This window comes from Hemitrygon akajei, chromosome 22, assembly GCF_048418815.1.
Source record: "Hemitrygon akajei chromosome 22, sHemAka1.3, whole genome shotgun sequence".
NCBI classification, from domain to species: Eukaryota; Metazoa; Chordata; class Chondrichthyes; order Myliobatiformes; family Dasyatidae; genus Hemitrygon; species Hemitrygon akajei.
In genome coordinates this window covers 53,255,038-53,276,654 of record NC_133145.1, presented here as the reverse complement: position 1 = coordinate 53,276,654, position 21,617 = coordinate 53,255,038, and the positions used below count along the sequence as shown (strand labels likewise).

The 21,617-nt window shown below is 40.0% G+C and overlaps 1 protein-coding gene across 6 annotated transcripts in view; it reads right to left on the bottom strand.

Moving 5' to 3' along the window:
- Positions 1 to 627: 627 nt before the first annotated feature.
- usp36 (ubiquitin specific peptidase 36) overlaps positions 628 to 21,617 on the bottom strand; it is an 84,840-nt gene continuing 63,850 nt past the window's right edge. For all 6 annotated transcript variants that reach the window (XM_073026250.1, XM_073026249.1, XM_073026247.1 and 3 more), the window contains 8 exons: positions 18,236 to 18,820; positions 14,921 to 15,036; positions 12,118 to 12,586; positions 11,428 to 11,543; positions 9,584 to 9,786; positions 4,517 to 4,693; positions 3,492 to 3,607; positions 628 to 748 (listed from right to left, as the gene is read on the bottom strand). In XM_073026250.1, coding sequence (XP_072882351.1) covers positions 629 to 748; positions 3,492 to 3,607; positions 4,517 to 4,693; positions 9,584 to 9,786; positions 11,428 to 11,543; positions 12,118 to 12,586; positions 14,921 to 15,036; positions 18,236 to 18,820 — 1,902 coding nt within the window. In that variant the 3' untranslated portion in view covers position 628. The remainder of the gene's footprint in view (positions 749 to 3,491; positions 3,608 to 4,516; positions 4,694 to 9,583; positions 9,787 to 11,427; positions 11,544 to 12,117; positions 12,587 to 14,920; positions 15,037 to 18,235; positions 18,821 to 21,617) is intronic.

Genomic DNA, 21,617 nt, shown 5'->3' with positions numbered 1-21,617 from the left:
AGCTTGGTTTTTAAGGGGAAATCTTGCCAAACAAATCTCTAGGGATTCTTTGAGGTAATAACAAGCAAGATAGACATAGGAGTGTCAGCGAATGTTGTTTGGTTCGATTTTCAGAAGACCTTTGGCAAGGCAACAAAGGTTATGGGGAGAAGACCGCAGAATAGGGTTGAGAGGAATAATAAATCACCCATGATGGAATGATGGAGCAGTCTTGATGGGCCAAATGGCCCAATTCTGCTCCTACGTCATGGTCAAAGCAGAATGAGAGGTGACTTGATAGAGGTGTACAAGATGATAAGAGGCATTAATAGATTGGACATCCAGAGAGGGTGGAAAAGGTTAATACGAGAGAACATAATTTTAAGATGATTGGAGGAAAGTATGGGGGGGGGGGGTGGAAAACCGAGAGAAGAGTGTTAGAGGCAATTTATTTACTCAGTTGGTGATGAGTGTGTGCAATGTCCTGCCAGGAGTGGTGGTACAGGCAGATACTGACATGGATCATAGAAAAATGGGGAGCTGTGTAAAGGTTTACACTGATCTTTTGAGTAGGTTAAAAGGTCGGCATAACATTGTGGGCTGAAGAGCTGTAATTTTGTATGTTCGTCGCTAGGCTACGATACTTACTTCAAAACCTGGAAAACTTTCGATAGTGAGTGGTCGACCAAAAATTCCTTCTGTTTTGCATTCTCTGGAAAACATTAAAGCTTCTCCTTCTTTCTCTTTTATATTTCTTCATCTTTTTGACCTGAGAACACAAAAATGCAGATTTCTATTACAACTTAAACCACCTGACAGTACGTTTATTGGCAGCAGTTGTACACTACAGGACCTAAATCACACATCAAGTGGATGAGTTTAGACTTGCTACGAAATAGCAAGCAAATAACAAAGTCTAATCCCATCTTCATCTATCAGAAACTCATGCAATTCCAGCATAAGGCCAATAAACCTGCATCAGTCTTGATGAAGAGTATTGACCCAAAGCATTGACTGTCCTTTCCATGGATGCTGCCTGACTCGCTGAGTTCCTCCAGCATTTTGCGTGGGTTACTCTGGACTTTCAGCATCTGCTTAACCTCGTGTTTCTGATCAGGCTAATGATATACCTGTGCGATTCTTGACTTGTATTAATTATAGTCAAAAATGTCATCTTTGAAATATTGCTGCTCGATTTCTGTTAGTTAGAAGCCACAGAAATTATTCAATATTTATTGAGAAATACAGCCCTTCAAGCTGCGCTGCCACCAGCAACCCCCAATTTAACTCTAGCCTAATTTTGGGACAATTTACAAGGAGCAATTAATCTACTAACTGGTACATCTTTGGACCGTGGGAGGAAACTGGAGCACCTGGAAGAAACCCACTTTCATGGGGAGGAAGCATAAACTCTTTTCAGAGGACGCCAGGATTGTACAGTCGGCCCCCCTTATCCACGGATTCTGCATGCGCAGATTCAACCAACTGCGGATCAGGAAAACCTCTCTCCAGCACTTGTTGTTTGAGCATGTACAGACTATTTTTTCTTGTTATTATTCCCTAAACAATACAGTATAACAACTATTTACATAGCATTTACATTGTATTAGGTATTATAAGTAATCTAGAAATGACTTAAAAGTACAGGCAGTCCCAGGGTTACGAATGAGTTCCGTTCCTGAGTCCATCTTTAAGTCGGATTTGAAGTTGGAACAGGTACATCCGGTATTATTTAGTGTCAGTTAGTCAAACGTTTTTCTTAGTATATAGTACATATTTTACCTTTCTATGCATATAAAACTCTCAAGAAACATACTTATTTTAATAATTAAACCACTGCGTTGCTTAGTAATAATTGTAGCTTTCAATCGGGGCAGGGCCTTTCGCATGCTCCATTAAAATTGTTCCGATCTTTGACTGACTGTAGTCTAACGCTTTTCCAATGACCGATGGCGTTTCACCTCTTTCCGATGGCTTTATTACTTCCACTTTATTTTCAATCGTGAACGTGATTATTTTCGTGAACAGAAACACTGCGGATTCAGAGCTGCACCGCCAGGTCCTAATGCCCACCACACTGAGAATGTTAAATAAAGTCCTGGGTTCCGCTGGGTCCTAAAGACCACCGCACTTTGGTATCCGCGGGGGGGGTCTTGAAACCAATGCCCTGCGGATAAGGAGGGCCGACTGTACTCTGAACTCTGATGCCCCGAGCTGTAATTGTGCTGCACGAACCGCTACACTACCATTTGTGCATCAGTATTACACAATGCAATTTCAGAGATAGCATCTGTTGATTTCAATCAAAATATGCTACTCCTGAATAATCGGCAAATAAAACAATATGTCACACAACTAATGTGATTGGCCAGGTTTCCGATTTTCTGTAATCTGTCAGCAGGTTCTGCTTGGAGCATGAACCTTTTAAGTAGCTCTGGATTCTTCTAGGATAGGCAACGCAGTTTATAACAATTCCAACCACCTCTCCTACACGAGATATAAAACCACTATGAGTTCGATAAGCAGCATTGACAAAAATTCTGGGGCAACACTTGCTTTAATTTTCCAAGATGTTGCAGCTCCCAAAGAAAGGGGAACATCAGGAAAGCTACGCTTTGAGGGGAGACTGGATACCATGAGCTGACAACTCTCTGAAGATCTCATTGTAACATGCAAGATTCTGAAAGTGTGGACAAGTTTCCCTTTGCTGGAAGCTCTAGAAGTAAAGGCAATAATCGCAGGTAGGAGGCCAGCTTCACAGGACTGGTGTCATCACTCGAAATATTGTAACTCCTCTATCATGCCGAGTACGAAAGCCCCAAATTGAAATGTTTCTAGACCTATTAGTAACCACGAGAGATGGTATCAGTTGGGAAAAATCAGGGTAAATATCACCCTCAACCTTACGGAAGGTAAAGCAGCCAGGAGGTGCAGTTAGGGCCCTTTCTGATTTACTCACATTGTATTTACATCCATTGACCACTTTATGAGGTACACCTGCTATTTAATGCACATACCTAATCAGCAAACCATGAGGCAGCATAAAAGCATGCAGGCACAGCCAAGAGGCTCAGTTGTTATTCAGACTGAACATCAAAAATGGGATCCAAGTGACTTTGACTATGGAATAATTGTTGATGCCAGACGGGGTGGTTTGAGCATCTCAAAAACTGCTGGCCTTTTGGGATTGCAAAACAGTCTCTAGAGGTTACAGAGAATGATGCAAAAAAAAACTGATTTAAAAAAATCCAGTGAGTGGCAGTTCTGCAGGTGAAAACGCCTTTTTGATGTGAGAGAGGTCAGAAGAGAATTGCCAGACTATCAAGCTGACAAGGCAGCGAAAGTAACGCAAATAGCCATGGTGTGCACAACACGTCAAACCTTGAAGTGAATGGGTCACAGCAGCAGAAGACCACAATAGGTTCCACTCCCACACTTAATAAAGTGGCCACTGAGTGTATATACACGATTCTGTTTAATTAAGGGCTTCAAGGATAAACAGAGCCTCTTACCTTTCCCCGATCGAATTCTTCATCCCATTCATCAATGACACGCTCTTCTTTTGCATTTTTTACATAATTGATGGCATCCTCACTGATCGCTGATGTTGCCCCTCCCCAAGTCAGCACTACCAGAACAAAATGATGGATAGAACAATTATGATTCAGTTTAATTATACCTAAAAACATTGATCAATACAATCTCAGTGCTAAATAATTAAATCTTGTCTCTCTTAATTATGTGTCAAAGGTAAATATACAGTTCCTGACTTGCCATTTAACTGCCTGATTGGAAAATAAATAATTCAACTTTTGCATGAAGTTCAGAGATGCAACCTGCAAAAATTCTTAGCCTTACAGTGTTTTTGAAAGGGCTAGCTTCGATCGTCACAAAACGAAATGATACTAACCTGGCTTATCAAAGCTGTTTGAGCCTACAAAGTAAATAAATAAATCAGAGCCTATGAATAAAGCCAAGTTTTACTAAGTTTCTCAGAGAGATGCAAATGTACTCCAATGTGAGGAGCAACCGCTCATCACTGGAAATAGGAAAATACACTCAAGATAATTTGCAATTCAGCTTAGTCACATCATCAGAAGGGAAACAAAACTGGCCTCAAGCCTCTGCTCTGTTAGTTTGGGGAAGTGTATGAGTTGCAGGAAGATGATGACCATTATTTATGCATGGTTTAAGTTATGAGAAGACCTCAAAAGTATATGGAAAAATTAAACAACTGAGAGTAGATAGCCAGTGGTTGGATGGACATCTCTTCTTAAGATGGAACAAGGTAACAGTCTCTTTGAGCCCGCACCACCCAATTACACCAATGTAACCAATTAACCTCCGAATCCATGTGTCTTTGGAATGTGGTAGGAAACTGAAGCACTCAGAGGAAACCCACACACAGTCACAGGGAGAATATACAAACTCCTTACAGACAGTGGCAGGAACTGAACCTAGATCGCTGGTGCTATAAAGCGTTACACTAAATGACGCGTTACCATGTGATTAGTAGTAAAAGGCAAAAAACAAAAACCTTCAGTTCCATAAGCTTTGTTGCTCGAATGTTTCAAGAGCTCTTCAATTACAGTGGATCCCTTCTTCTCATCCTGGGCCAGGCTTGAAATGGGCTCTGCAGCTTTGCCCTCACCAGAATAATTCTGAGAGCGTCTAAAGCCACCCATGATCTGACTGTCCCATAAGATAACTGGAGCTGAAACACAGAAGCAGTTTACTGACAATCAAATGACCAACTTCTTGGTTCCCACTGTAAGATCATCTGCTTTGCGCCTGCAGCCAGACAGTTGATTTGCATGAGTCCATGACCAGTCAAGTTCTAATGCCAATTTAATATAGTAGATTTTGACAGAAACAATTAGTCTCAGAATTATGGCTCAGCCATTTAGGTTAGTGACAAAGAAAGGTTTCAGCTCTGCTGTACCACTGCCCATAAATGATGCCTGTGACATATGCAAACTCACCAGTCAAAATCCACAACACCCGACCCAATAATAAACAACACCCAATATTGAAAATGTACTAACACAATAATTTTCTTTTAAATAAGATGGTCATTGGGAAGGAAACAAAACAGCAACAACTATTCTTACAGATATTGAATTTCTGACTTTAGTTAGGACAGACAGACCAGCCACCAACCCAACTACACTCCCACACAGCCATAAGGTTCTTGAACTGACTTTAAAAACCAATTTTAACTCAAGACTATATATCCCTCCATTTGCACTAATGTTGGTTATGTTTACTTTTATTTATTCTGTGCAAGTTATGTATAATTAATGCTAAGTTTATGAAATTTCTATTTGCCATATTCTGCACTGCTGCTGCAAAATGATAATTTTCATGGCATTAATACCGCAAGAATGTTTGACAATAAATTTGAACTTGTACTATATAAGTACAAAAGCCTGCAAGGACAACTGACCTACAGCAATGTCGTACCAAGACACTCATGGACAAAGAAATATCCCTTCTTAACTCGATCAAAGGTGTGAGAATGGTAAGAAATTCAGTTAATAAGACCCAAAATCCACAAAGATCCATTTGCAATGGATAGAAAATATAGAAAACCTACAGCACAATTCAGGCCATTCAGCCCACAATGCTGTGCCAAACATGTACTTACTTTAGAAATTACCTAGGGTTACCCATAGCCCTCTATTTTTCTAAGCTCCATGTACCTATCCAGCAGTCTCTTAAAAGGCCCTATCGTATCCGCCTCCACCGCTGTTGCCGGCAGCCCATTCCACGCACTTACTAGTCACTGCGTAAAAAAAAAAACTTACCCCTGACACCTCCTCTGTATCTATTTCCAAGTACCTTAAAACTGTGCCCTCTCATATGTTAGTCATTTCAGCCCTGGGGAAAAAGCCTCTGATTATCCACACGATCAATGCATCTCATAATCTTATACACCTCTATCAGGTCACCTCTCATCCTCAACTGCTCCAAGGAGAAAAGGCCAAGTTTACTCAACCTATTCTCATAAGGCATACTCCCCAATCCAGGCAACATCCTTATAAATCTCCTCTGCACCCTTCTATAGTTTCCACATCCTTCCGTGACCAGAACTGAGTACAGTACTCCCAAGTGGGATCCGACCAGGGTCCAATATGGGTCTAACATTGATGAAGGCCAATGCATCGTACGCCTTAACCACACAACCTGTGCACTCAGACGCCAAGATCCCTCTGATCCTCCACACTGCCAAGAGTCTTACCATTAATGCTATATTCTGACATCATATTTGACCTACCAAAATGAACCACCTCACATTTATCTGGGTTGAACTCTATCTGCCACTTCTCAGCCCAGTTCTGCATCCTATCAATGTCCCACTGTAACCTCTGACAGCCCTCCACAATCTCCACAACAACCCAACCTTTGTGTCATCAGCAAATTTACTAACCCATCCCTTCATTTCCTCATCCAGGTAATTTATAAAAATCACAAAGGGGTCCCAGAACAGATCCCCAAGGCACACCACTGGTCACCAACCTCCATGCAGAATATGACCCGTCTACAACCGCTCTTTTCCTTCTGTGAGCAAGCCAATTCTGGATCCACAAAGCAAGGTCCCCTTGGATCCCGTGCTTCTTTACTTACTCAATAAGCCTTGCATGGGGTTCCTTATCAAATGCCTTGCTGAAATCCATATACACTACATCTACTGCTCTACCTTCATCAATGTGTTCAGTCACATCCTCAAAAAATTCAATCAAGCTCATAAAGCACGACCTGCCCTTGACAAAGCCATGCTGACTATTCCTAATCATTTTATACCTCTCCAAATGTTCATAAATCCTGCCTCTCAGAATCTTCTCCATTAACTTACCAACCACTGAGGTAAGACTCACAGGTCTATAATTTGCTGGGCTATCTCTACTCCCTTTCTTGAATAAAGGAACAACATCTCTAACCCTCCAATGCTCCAGAACCTCTCCCAACCCCACTGACGATGCAAAGATCATCGCCAGAGGCTCAGCAATCTTCTCCTAGTAGCCTGGGGTACATCTCATCTGGACCCGGAGACTTATCCAATCTGATGCTTTCCAAAAGCTCCAGCACGTCCTCTTTCTTAATGTCTATATGCTCAAGCTTTTCAATCTGCTGTAAGTCACCCTTACAATCACCAAGATCCTTTTCCGTAGTGAATACTGAAGCAAAGTATTCATTGACTATCTCTGCTATCTCCTCCGACTCCATACACACTTTTCCATTGTCACACTTGATTGGTCCTATTCTCTCACGTCCTATCCTCTTGCTCTTCACATACTTGTAGAATGCCTTGGGGTTTTCCTTAATCCTGCTCATGGCCCCTTCTGGCTCTCCTAATTTCATTCTTAAGCTCCTTCCTGCTAGCCTTATAATCTTCTAGATCTCTGTCTTCTAGTTTTTTGAACCTTTTGTAAGCTTTTCTTTTCTTCTTGACTAGATTTTCAACAGCCTTTGTACACCACTGTTCCTGTACCCTACCATCCTTTCCGTGTCATTGGAATGTACCCATGCAGAATGCCATACAAATATCCCTTGAACATTTGCCACATTTCCCTGAGAACATCTGTTCCCAATTTATGCTTCCAAGTTCCTGCCTGATAGCTTCATATTTCCCCTTACTTCAATTAAACGCTTTCCTAACTTGTCTGTTCCTATCCCTCTCCAATGCTATGGTAAAGGAGATAGAATTGTGATCACTATCTCCAAAATACTCTCCCACTGAGAGACCTGACACCTGACCAGGTTCATTTCCCAATACCAGATCAAGAACAGCCTCTCCTCTTGTAGGCTTATCTACATAGTGTGTCAGGAAACCTTCCTGAACACACCTAACAAACTCCACCCTATCTGAACCCCTTGCTCTAGCGAGATGCTAATCAATATTTGGGAAATTAAAATCACCCACCACACCAACCCTGTTATTATTGCACCTTTCCAGAATCTGTCTCCCTAGCTGCTCCTCGATGTCCCTGTTACTATTGGATGGTCTACAAAAAACACCCAGTAGAGTTATTGAGCTCTTCCTGTTTCTAACTTTTACCCACAGAGACTCGGTAGACAATCCCTGCATGACGTCTACCTTTTCGACAGCCGTGACATTATTTCTGATCAGCAGTGCCTTGCCCCCACCTCTTTTGCCTCCCTCTCTGTCCATTCTGAAACATCTATAGCCTGGCACTCTAAGTAACTATTTCTACCCCTGAACCATCCAAGTCTCTGTAATGACCACAACATCACAGCTCCAAGTACTGATCCACACTATAAGCCCTTCGGCTTTGTTCACGATGCTTCTTGCATTAGAACAGACATCTCAAACCATCGGTCTGAGTGCATCCCTTCTCTATCACCTGCCTATCCTCCCTCTTGCACTGTCTCCAAGCTTTCTCTATTTTTGAGTCAACAGCCCCTTCCTCCATTTCTTCAGTTTGGTTTCCAGCCCCCACCCCCAGCAATTCTAGTTTAAACTCTCCCCAATAGCCTTAGCAAACCTCCTTGCCAGGATATTGGTCCCCCTCAGATCCAAGTGCAACCCGTCCAGACAGTGCAGACATGTTTCACCAAGACAGTCTATTTGGAAATTTGCACCGAAGATACAGGGCATTCAAGATGGAACTATCCCAGAGAGCTTGAATTTCTTGTAAGTAACTAGATCAAGATGTTAACTATTGCTGGAGACATCAAAATGTAGATCAGTGAAGGACTGATGTCTGGCATGAGAGCTGTCCTACAAGGAAAGGCTTAAGACATGGCCCGTATACAATGGAATTCAGTAGAATGAAAAGTGAGCTATGAGGCCCAGGCTGTGCTGATGTTTAAAGACCATTTCCCCTGGCTGCAGAGTTTAGTATTAGTGATAAAACCTCATATTAAAAGATCAGCCAAGGTGAGGAGAAATTTCTATACATAATACTTAAAAATCTGGGCTGAAAAATTAGCCAGAAAGGACAACACAATTTTTTTTTTTAAAAAAAGGGTTAAAATGCATATAAGTCATTCCCACAACAAAAGGGTTAAGGCAAAGAATGCCTTAACACCTTTGTAGAACTCAGTGCAAGGGTTAGATTTCATGTTCCTTTCTTAAATTATTTCAAAGAAAATGGTTGAACCTGTTGTAACAGGTAGTTTTCATTGCAAATATTCTACAAGGAAAACTAATACACAAGAGTCAGCAGTGTAGAAAATACCACTTATAATCCCAATATAGCTGGCAATAATTTTCAGAAATTTAAATTTTCCCTTTTTCAGGTGGCACAAAAGCCTGAATTACCACATAATTTGACTCATGGAAACCCAACTTCTTTAAGTCATTTGGTTCTTGAACCAACTGGCAGAACTCTAATCACTATGAGTTTAGCAACACTGATCACTTTGATTACTTTCCACTAATGGACTTTCATTTTGTTTGAACTGTATTCTCTCTTGTAAAAATAGTTTAATTTATGTTTTTTTCTTGTGAATGCTGTTATTTGATGCCATGTGCTCGCGATGCTGTGGCAAGTAAGTACTTGTGCATGTGACAAGAAGCTGAACAAGAAGAGGGCATTGCTAATTTTTAATAATCTATAAATGCAATAAAATAACCTACCTTGTTGACTTCCAGTTTTTCTTTTTGCTGGCTCCTCTGTTGGAGGTTCTGAATATTCATCTAAACTCATGCTTCTCTTTCGTTTCCTGTGTTTTTTCTCACTTTTTTTGCCATCTTTCGCTTCATGGTTTTTCTTTTTCAGTTCAAAATTTTCAGGTATTTCCAGTTCCTCTTCAGCCTGTAGTTCATCCTGCATTGAATAACTATAATAAAATAGATTAACAGTAAGTCTTTTAAAAAATTAAACAATCTGTTTTATCTACTAAAGACTTACAGAATAACACATTTACAGGAAAACCCCTTGCAAATCTTGGCTGCTTCTGATGAGAAAATTATATGGTAGAAGACCTCCATCAAATACCACTTTGAAAACTTTGTTCTAAAAATTTTAAGGTAACATAATGGAGCTTCAGGGAAAGAGTAAGTGACACAATGACGAGCAGATTCAGCACAAGCAACCAAGGCCAAATTTCTACCCCAGCAAGTTTCACTGTCATTAAAATCAAGATTTTCTGCAAATCAGGCGTCTCAGGGTCCCTCTGCAGTGCATTGTGTTGAGGCTTTAACCAAATTATTGCAAATAATTGATTTTACATCTGTGTTATGTTTGCAATTTTCCAGCCTGGATGATGGGTTGAACCCACTGCCCTTGGATTCTTGGATGGGATTCACTGTTATTCATTGCTTTTTGATAGGAGATTTGAATTGTGGCATGTAAAATTCCACATACCTTTGATCCACCTTGTATGATTTAGAAATAGAGAAGTCACTTGTCCAAATCTTGTAAGCCATAAAATAATACAGTAACTCAATGCATGAAAGCATCCAGACATGGTCAAGATGTTTAGAACATCTGAATGGGGAAGAAATGTGATCCAAGTGATTTTGACTGTGAAATGATTATTGCTGTCAGATGGAATGGTTTGAGTATTTCAGCAACTGCTGAATTCTTGGGAATTTCTAGCGCAAGTCTTTAGAGTTTACAGAGAATGGCACGGAAGAAAAACATGCAGTGAGCACCACTTCGATGGGCAAAATGCCTTGTTAATGAGAGAGGTCAGAGGAGAATGGCTAGACTGCTTCAAGCTTCAGTAATTCAAAATAACCACACGTTATAGCAGTAGTGGGCAGAAGGGAATTTCTGTCGAACCTTGAAGTGGATGGGCTACAGCTGCAGAGGATCATGGACATACACTCAGTATATACTGATGCACTGAGTATGGCTTTCTTATTTTTTAAGCGATAGAAACGCAATACCCAGTGGATGGTCTCCAGTTAAAGAATTACCATAATGGCAAGTGGCAGCTCTATACAAATTCTGAAATACACACTTCAGTCAACAGGACTTGGATCACCAAGGAATATTATCAAACCTGGATATTCCTCATGTAGGAGGGAACCTGTGAAATAAAACAGCAAAACAACCCAAATATGCAACAAGTGTCAAAGTTCGAAAATGACACTGGCTGCCAAGTGACAGGAAAGTGAGCAACACATTTCAAGTGAGAACAAAAGTGTTTAAGGATTGACAGTACCAAATGTGGAAACCAAATTAGGCCTGTATGATGCCCATAGCCTCTACAATTTTCTTCATCTACCTTCAGTGAGAGTCCAGCAAAAACGCCTGAATACAAAAGCAGATGTTGCCACTCCATGTGTATATTTAAACACTGGGGGCAATAAAAAGCAGTCACTTCATGCCAGAGGTTATAAGCTAGACAGCCAAGAGTATTTCAGGGGATGAAAATAGTCAAACACAGGTACTGGAAAAATTCAGGGAAATTAATGGAAAACACCACTCCATCAAATCATAAAAATATCCTGACCAATCATAAATCACGTACCTTTCAACAGCAGTCTCGGCAAGGTGGTTTTCTTCAGATACTTCGACATGCTTATTACGCTTCTTTTTTTTCTTAACTTTCATTTGGATGAGCCTTCCTGAACCATTCTTCTCATTCTGCAATACATTAGCCTACTTTAGAAATTATTTCATACAATCACTTCAAACTGCACATTGCTTAAACACCTTTAATGTAATGGGTCAGAAAACAAATGTAATGAACAAGATACTAATGCATGCATCTTTCTACCACAGCTTAGAATCTTGACATTTTTATGACAATTAAAATATTCAATCCAGTATCCAAACGTGGCACACAAAATTCAAAAAGGTATTTCAATTATTTTAAGAATCTGTGCAGTATTGTGTTTAGAGCAGTGAGGCAAGGACATAGCTAACATGCCTTCTTGAACAGATAAACTGAGACTGCATATTTAACAAAACGTTACGAGGTTACAAAAGGTTAATATCTCTCGAACTGACCAGTAAATTTCTCACTACTCTGGCTCATCTTAAAATAGTAGGTTTGGTCAGTTTTGATGTGCCAAGTCTACATGAAAAAGAGCGTGTTTTTCTTCAATGAAAATATGCAGTCCCATGATAAAATATACACAAAGAAACTACACATCATGTTCGCTTTCATACTGCTGAAATGAATCACGTACTAATACATCTCCACGGAATAACTTACTTGCAGTCGGTCACATGCACCACCATTCTCTTCTGCCGTATGTCGCTTTTTCTTGCCTTTGTGTTTGCTGTGAGTCTTGGCAGCTTCATCACAGTTTGTCTGGACAGTTGATTCAGAATCAAAAGAAATCGCATCCCTTTTCAAAGCGGATTTATGTTTTTTCTTTTTCCTTTTACTACTGTTGTATGGGTCCATGGAGTTGGCGATGCTAAGTCTGTGTGGCTCATTTGCCAATTCAGTCTTAGAATTGCACATTTTTCCAGTACTCTTACTGGATAAACTATTCTTTTCCAATGAGGTAGCACTGCCATCAACTGGAAAACAGGGCAGCCCAGTTGCTTCCATGGCTTTTGATGACTGTAGCTGCGACTCAGAGTAACTAGAACTACATGACTTTTTAGAGATTTTAGATGAAGAACAAAATCCTGTTTGTTGGGAAATCTGCATTTTTGGAGTTGGTGGGAAAGTCCTAAAATAGAGAAAAAGTGCATTTTGCAAAATTTCTTAACAACTAATTTCCTAGAACACAAATATGGTACTGAAACAGGAATCACACTGAATGCCTTAACCGCTAGCTCCACCATTCAACAAGTACGATCACCTCATTATTCCTCTCAACTCCTCCAAGTGGATATATATGTGTTTTTTTTTTACAGCTGCACAGACCAACTATTGCTCTGAGCAGGATTTTTTTTTTTGGTTTACGAGGCCAGAAACCTGTGTGGCACTTCAAAAGACATTGTATAAAAGAAAATTCCAGCTGTGCAACAAGGCTACATGTACAGGAGCATTACAGTTACTGCGCTGGCGCACAACTTAGAGGGAACAGTACATATGAATCTCATTCAACTACTGGTACACCCATACCCCTGTAGTCAGTTGAATGAGTCTCTTTTCTTGGGCAGTCTCTCAGCAACCAGAAGGATTTTGTGGGTTCTGAGACCACTAATTAGGCCAATGTGGGAGCTGCACATCTGAAGTATATAATATTTTACATAATCTTTAAAAATACCAGATTTCAAAGGTTCACTGGCTTAAAATTAAAATTAAAACTGGACAAAACAAAGCAAATCTAACAGGCCACCTAAAATATTTACGGCTAAATAGAGTACAGGCAATTCTGCTTTAACATGATAGATATATTCTTAAGAAACTCCCATTACAGAAAGTTGCAGTGTAGCAGAACAGGCTGTAGTTGCCTTCAACAGCTTTTCTCGACTGCAAAATAACCAATGCAACCCATATAATGCAAAGAGTGTTCTCTAATCCATCAGTCCCGTTATAAACAACCTGCAATATAGCCGAACAATCTGTATATTTTATCCATACACTCACTGAACAAAATTGTGGATGCATAATTACTTCAGTGTGTAAAAAAACTCTTGATGAAGTCAAAATAATGACATTAATCATAATAACCCTCAAAGCTCTAAAAACAAATAGGCTTTCAATTCTTGGTGTTCCTAAAGTTTGTCCAGATTTGCCTGCATGAAACTCTCAAAAATTGCACTGAGCTCTTCACTTGCTAGCTCACTAGAAACTATAGGAATGCTTAGGACCCAAATAGATAATTTCAAATGTTAACCGAATTTCAAAGATGTGTCGCTACACTAAAAACAATGCACTTTGGGAGGACACCTTACACTTGCCTACATTAAATTCCATCTGCAATTTTTAGCCCATTTTTACAGTTGGTCCAGATCCCACTGCAACCTTTGATAGCCTTCCTCACTGGCCATTACATCTCCAATCCTGATATTATCTGTAAATTTGCCGACCCAGTTTTACCACATTATCATCCAGTTCATTGATATAGATGACAACGTGTACCCCGAGTGGTGAAAGAGTCTATGAAAATTAAAATAACCCAGAAGAACTTCGAGGCCTCAATGCCCAGTCTGCATTGCATTAGGTCTCTAGACCTGTGGTTCTCAACCTGGGGTCCACGCACCCCTCAATGGTAGGGGTCCATAGCATTAAAAAGGTTGGGAGCCCCTGTTTTAGAACTTGGGGTGGCATGGTAGTGTAGTGGTTAGCACAATGTTTTATAGTACCAGTGACCCAGGTTCAATTCCCGCCCTTACTCCGTAAGGCAACTGTACCTTCTCCCTGTGACTACATGGGCTCCCTCCAGGTGCTCCAGTTTCTTCCCATAGTCCAAAGACGTACCTGTTAGTAGGTTAATTGGTCATTGTAAACTGTCCCATGATTAGGGTAGGGTGCACTGGGGGAGGGGCTTGCTGCGTTGGCACAGCTCAAAGGGCCAGAAGGGCCCATTCTGCATTGTATCTCAATAAATAAATTACTTAGAACACTATCACTTAAGGAGGTTAAACTGTTGGGTGGCAGGGTGGTGATGTGTCTCTACTAAGAGGGGCAAGGTGATCCTTCTCTCCACTAGTCTGCAGGTCACCTTGGGCAAGCCATGGGAGCAGGTGGTGGATGATCGTTTGAGCAGCTGGTGCATACCACAAGTCCTGGTTATGCGATCACTATCGCCAGGCTCTGAAGAGTATTGATAATGACTTGGGTCACTCATCTTGTAAAGACACTGGCCAGAAGAAGGCAATGGCAAACCACTTCTGTAGAAAAATTTGTTAAGAACAATCATGGTCATGGAAAGACCGTGATCGCTCACATCTTAGAACATGGTACATAACAAGTGAATGAGGTTGAACTGAATTAATCAGACAATTAAGGAGTAGTTATAAAAATTTATTGAATTCTTTGAGCTGCTTTGTTCATCTTGTGCAATTTCACCATGAAAGAATGATTCAGTTCATAAGCAGCACGTTTCTCTTACCTAGTTTTGTTTGCAGAAGGAAATGGGTGGCCTTTATTCATTAATTTTGCTTTGTGGACTGATGAGAGTGATGGGGAGCGTGGCTCATTTTCTGTCACCTTCCAGCTGGTGGTGGCCTGCAGTTATTGACATAAATAAAAACTTGGTGGTCTAAAAAGTATCCATGAATGAAGAAAACATAAAAGAGGGTATGGCAAAGAAGAATCAGAAAGTTTTCATGGTTAGACAGCTAGGGAAACAAAGTAGGAAAACAATAGACAGAAAATGTTAAAATAATTACCATTTATCAGTTTAGATAGATTTGCAGTTTTAGATTATTAATGCTGGACACAAATAAAATCAGAAATCTTAAAATTATAAAATATACCAATGTAACGTGTTTTATAATATACACCCAGTGGCCGCTTTATGAGGCACATCCGTACCTAATTAAATGGCCACTGAGTGCATGTCTTGTGTTTATAGCTGAATGAAATTATTCAAATATAAGCTCATGTAAAAGGCACACAAACCACCGCCAGTGCACATAAACAAACTGTTCTGGAATGAAAAAGCAATAGTTGTAATCCCAGAGTCCACTTCATGGAATCATGCTTGCCAGCTTACTGAAAGATTATTTTACTACTGTTTTAACTAGTTAATTAAATTCTCAGCCCGGAAGGAGGATCTTGGCCCAAAATATCAACTATCTATTCTTTTCCATAGATTCTGCCTGACCTCTTGAGTTCTTCCTGCATTTTGTGTGGTTGCTTGAAATAAATACAATTCATATTTGATTTAACTACTCCAGATTCTTGAATCTGTTTACATAAAACATGACCGCAAGCAACATGAAGTAGAGAAACCTCTCAATTGAACCAGTACACGATTATGGTCAGCCATACAAATTACCACAAGCCCTGGTTAGAGCAGAGCTAGAGTTCATTCTCTGGGATGAGGATGACAGCCAAAGACAATGATGAGTAGGGAGGAATGTTAAAAGTGCAGAACTCCCACCCTTGTTCATGAAGGCCACCTCCCCTCCTTCAGTCCAGATGGAGGGCCTCAACCCAAAACATCCACTGTCCGTTTCCTCCACAGATACTGCCAAGATTCTCCAGCATTTTGCGTGTTGCTCCGGATTCTAGCATCTGCAGTTGTTTATGTCAGCATTAATCTGATGTTCTGCTTAGCCTCTGTTAGGATTGGTCCACTCTGGACCCAACTGCAGCAGAGGCCCAAATCTTGGGATAACTGAAACTGCTCAGCGAGTAATTGACCAAGTAAAACTCAGGAACGAGGACCTGGTAAAATTCGGTGGGAAATCCAAGATGTACAAATCTGTTGGGAACGTCACACCCAGCACTAAGATTGATGCTTGGTGTTGAGGTCAACAGAATATCACAATAGGTCTTCCTCAGGTCAGCATCCAACTAACTTCGAGCTTCAAGAAATGCAATCCATGGCTACATGGAACAAAATCGGACAGAAGTAGGCTGCTCATTGATGAGTGTGCCACATAACCTTCAGTTAATGACTTCCCCCAACAAAACAGCAGCCAGACTCTTTTGACACTCATTAACACTAACAGGGAAAATCTTCCATCATTAATATCTCAGCCACTGGTCAGAAACTTAATTGGCCTACTCACATAAACATTGAGGTGCAAGAGCAGGTCAGGGTTTGGGCGCTGTGCAGCTAGTGACTCTCGAGTCTCCATAAAACCCACCTACCATTTAAAAAGCAGATCAGCAGTGCAATGCAATGCACATGGCTTAATGAGCACAACTCCAAAAATACGCCAGAAGCTAAATACCATGGAGACAAAGTGATTTGCACACGCATCATTTCCTCCATCGATAGAACATTACCACTGAAAAAGGTACCAACAAGAACCACTTCCGCCAATATTTCAATTATATCTCCAAATTTCCATCCTGAATGACAGCAAATCATAAACATGAGAATGTCTACAGATTCCGGAAATCCAAAGCAAAGCACACAAAGTGCTGCAGGAGCTCAGCAGGTCAGTCAGCATCTATGGAAATGAATAAATAGTCAACTTTTGGGCTGAGACTCTTCTTCAGAACTGTAACAGCAAATAGCTTGAAGTATCAAATTCATAAATCGCCTATTTGACTTGGTAATATATTTCCATCCTTCAACATCTCCGAGTTAAAATGCTGGAACTTGTTACCTAATTGGACTGTTGAGAGTAAGTGTTCCAATAGTTTTCAGTAATTCAAAATTGTGGTTTACAACAACCTCAAGAGCATTTAAGACATGGTATAAATGCTGGTGTCACCAACCAGGCCCACACACTTTGAAGAGAAAATGAACTCAATCCCATTTAGAATAAAATAATTAAGATTGAATGATAATTCTGAAGATTCCTTCATTTTGTCAAAATTTTTCCCTCCCAAATTGCTTTGTGGTGATAAAACCCAATCTTTTAAGTGTTGCAGCCAACTACTGTAATAGATGAATGGAAATTGATTTATAGGCTCACCCTAGTTTAATATAAACTGACAAATTCACACCTTTTAAGTGCAATTCACTTTAAAATGTTACCAATTTCAACATCAACAAAATAAAATTAGGTATGTTTCAGATATTTCTCCATTGCCCAGAAAGTATTATTCCACTGCATTACATCAGGAAGCAACCCAAACCAACAACTGTCCGCTGTGGGTTCAAGCCCAGAATTCTTCACAAATTATTCTGAATTTAATTGCATACCAAATGGGATTAAATAGAAGTCAGTATTTTAACAGAGGGAGAAGGAAGAAATGAACAAATCAACCCAAATAAATTCACACTTTGCTTCGCATCAAATGGAAGATATGTTTGAAAATAAAATGGCAGCAAAAAAAAAAATTGAGGAAGAAGGCAGGGTTCATTAAGCAGAGAATTTACAACTATCATCAGACTGGCATAGTGCAGTAATAGACATGTTATTAAAATTCCTTGGTCAAAATGATAGAGGTTAAATCGTTGCCTGTAATACTGATCTGACCTAAGCCATTTGGAATCGCCACCACATACAGGATCACCTTGTATTTAAGATAGCTGTAAATGATTAAAAGTAGATATTTTTGTGTTTTCATACCACTGTGGTAAAATAAACCCTTTATCCACAGAGACCACAATAGAATGGCAAATACAGAAAGTACAGCTTGGAGATGGATGAAGAGGCAAACATACACATAGCCAACATAGTTAAATGTGAATTTATTTCTCCACCCTGGGATAACAAAGCAGTCTGAACAACAGAAAAAAAAGCTCAATAAGCATTTAGTTATAGAATGACTCCCGTATCCCAGAATACACACCCACCTTTTTGGCCGACAGAGCGAGCCTCTTTGCTGGAGGTGGTGACATGGTACTGGATTGCTCTTCTGCAAGTAACTGGGGCTTTATCTTGGCCACTCCCTGTTCCTCACTGCTGCTCTCAGTCCTCTCATTACCAGAGCTGTGTGCCTGAGATTCAGAATCAGACTCTTCTGGCTCGGACTGCTGATTATTCTTTGTAGTATTGCTCCCATTCACTACACATTTGGGGCTGCCAATGCCTTTTTGCTGGTTCTGGGGGCCTTCCTTTCCTTTCTGCTCTGCTCCACCAGTGGATGCCAATGACTTCAATGAGGTAGATGAAGGCAGTTCCTTGCTTTCTGGTGTAGACACCTTTGTACTTTCTAGAGGTGGCCTGCTGCTACTTGAACCATTAGCTGACTGGCCCTGAGAAGATTTTGGTTGCAGCTGAGGTAAAGATTTCTTAATCTTCTTCAGTGATTCATCTATGAAAGTCTGTGGATTTGTTGGTTTCCCTGGAAGCCTTGGTGATTGGCTAATAGTGGTTCTCGGCACTGGCACGCCAACATTCCCAGATGCTTGGAGTTTTGCTTGCTGAGACTCTGGTTTCTATATCAAACAAAACAAATATCTTATTTACAGACAAGAATTGGACACCAGAATGAGAAATATAGTGGAAAATGAAAGCCAAGGAGCTTAGTAATTCAAATACACAGATCATTTTCAAGACAGTAATAAAGACCGCAGAAAAAAGCAGAATTAAAAAAAAAGAAATGCAAGAGATTCTGTAAATGCTGGAAATCAAGTACACTGTCAACGTTTCGAGTCAAGCCCCTTCATCAGGATTGCGATGAAGAGGCTTGGCCAAAAGCGTCATCTACTCCTCTCTACCGAGTTGCTGAGTTCCTCCAGCAATTTGTGCCTGTTGCTTAGGATTAAAACAGATTCATTTCTAGGAGATGAGTAAAGAAAAAACATTAACTTTATCTAAAATCTTGACTAGACCACACTAGGGGGTCTGTAGACTGTTTTGGTCTTCATGTAATGAAAAGCTATTGGAAAATTCAAGTCATATCTATCAAGATATCAAATCGAGCTTCGGCATCTTTCTCCTAAAAAAAAAAGACTGAGAGGGGTGTGGTCATAATGTAGGGTAGTCAAAAATGTTTGGGGGAACAAAAAAAAAAATCACAGTCAAGAACTTTAAGTGCAAAGTAGTGTCAAGTTCATAAACTTTTACTTGAAGTGGAACTGATTGACCCTCTTTTACAGTATCTAAGGCAAAAAAAAGTATTTTACATCAAGCTAGAAAAACACACAGTATAAAAATAGATACATTAATTGGGTTAGGGAAAACAAGTTGATGGAGCTTAAATAAAACGAACAGTTGGGCTGAGTGGACTCCTATCAGAGTCCCAGCCCAAAACATTGACTGTACTCTTCTCCATAGATGCTGCCTGGCCTGCTGAGTTCCTCCAGCATTTTGTGTGTGTTACCTGGATTTCCAGCATCTGCAGATTTTATTTTTATTTGGGGCTGAATGGACTGATTTTTGTTTGATATTTTTTTATTTTACTTGCACTCTCCTGAACTAAAAACACAAGATGACTCAAAGACCATAATATTAAGGGGGATAAAACAGATCTACAGTATTTGGACCTTAATTTTAAAATAACTAAAATCCTGCCAGATTTGGATGCACTACCTTTTAAAAGAAAAAGCAGATAAAGCAAAGCAGATTTTGGCAACTTCATTTTTCTGTCTATAGCTTTCTTGGTTACCTCAGACATGAGAGCAACTGTTTATCTGCAAATTATTTAAATCCACTCAAATGAGGAAAAGATACCATGTTACTAAGTAACCACCTGCAACCCTGTGAGCTGCAGTAGCATTGGTGAGAAGGAGAAAAAAAGTGTGATTTCAGCTGTTCATATCCATGTATGCACAAAAAAAATCAAAGTTCTCCTGCAAAATTTGTTAATTTAATTGTGTTATTTCTTTATGTATTGTGTGCAAGTTAGATGTACTGTAATGTGCACCTTGGTCTGGAAGAGCATTGTTTCATTAGGTTGTATACATAGACATGGACATATACATAGACACTAAACTGGAGCTTGGAGTGGTGGGAGGGGGGTGGATATTGCTGATACTGGAAATTTAAAATAAAAATTGAAAATTCTGGGAACATTTCATTCTGACGAAGGGTCATGGACCTGAAATGTTAATTTTGTTTCTCATTCCACTGATGCTGCCTGAGCTGCTGAGTGCTTCCAGTCTTTTCTAGTTTTAAGACAGTAATCACCTTTCGGACCACGCAAGAAAGAATTAAATTTGGACTCAGCAGCTGTCAATGGTCTTCAGTTGTGTGATGAGAACAATTCAAATCTTTTGAGGTTAATTTTAAAAGCCAATTGTATGACTTTTCCTCAAGATTTGCATAAACAACTTTTGCTATCTGGCTCTTAAATGCCCTTGATGGATTAGAGTTGTATCAAATGAAACCAACTTTTAACATTTACCCTAACCATCTTCATAGATGCTTTGATTACTAAATGATCCAAACTCTACGTGAAAGGCAATTAATTGTTTCACAATTTGATACGACTTCAAAGGCTAATTATGTGAACCATTTGATAACATCTCCAGAATCAGAATCAGGTTTATTATCACTGGCATGTGACGGGACATTTGTTAACTTAGCAGTAGCAGTTCAATGCAATACATAATCTAGCAGAGAGAGAAAATGATAATAAATAAAATATAATACATAAGTAAATCAACTACATATATTGAATTGATTATTTAAAAAACTGTGCAAAAACAGAAATACTGTATATTAATAAAGTGAGGTAGTGTCCAAAGCTTCAAAGTCCATTTAAGAATTAGATGGCAGAGGGCAAGAAGCTGTTCCTGAATTACTGAGTGTGTGTCTTCAGGCTTCTGTACTTCCTACCTGATGGTAACAGTGAGGAAAGGGCATGCCCTGGGTGCTGGAGGTGCTTAATAATGGACACTGCCTTTCTGAGACACTGCTTCAGAAAGATGATCTGGGTACTTTGTAAGCTAGTGCTCAAGATGGAGCTGACTGGATTTACAGTCTTCTTCAGCTTCTTTCCATTCTGTGCAGTAGCCCCTCCATACCAGACAGTGATGCAGCCTGTCAGAATGTCCTCCATAGTACAACTATATAAGTTTTTGAGTGTATTTGTTGACATGCCAAATCGCTTCGAACTTCTAATAAAGTATAGCCGCTGTCTTGCCCTCTTTATGACTACGTCATTATGTTGGGACCAGGTTAGATCCTCAGAGATCTTGACACCCAGGAACTTGAAGCTGCTCACTCTCTCCACTTCTGATCCCTCTATGAGGATTGGTATGTGTTCCTTCGTCTTACCCTTCCTGAAGT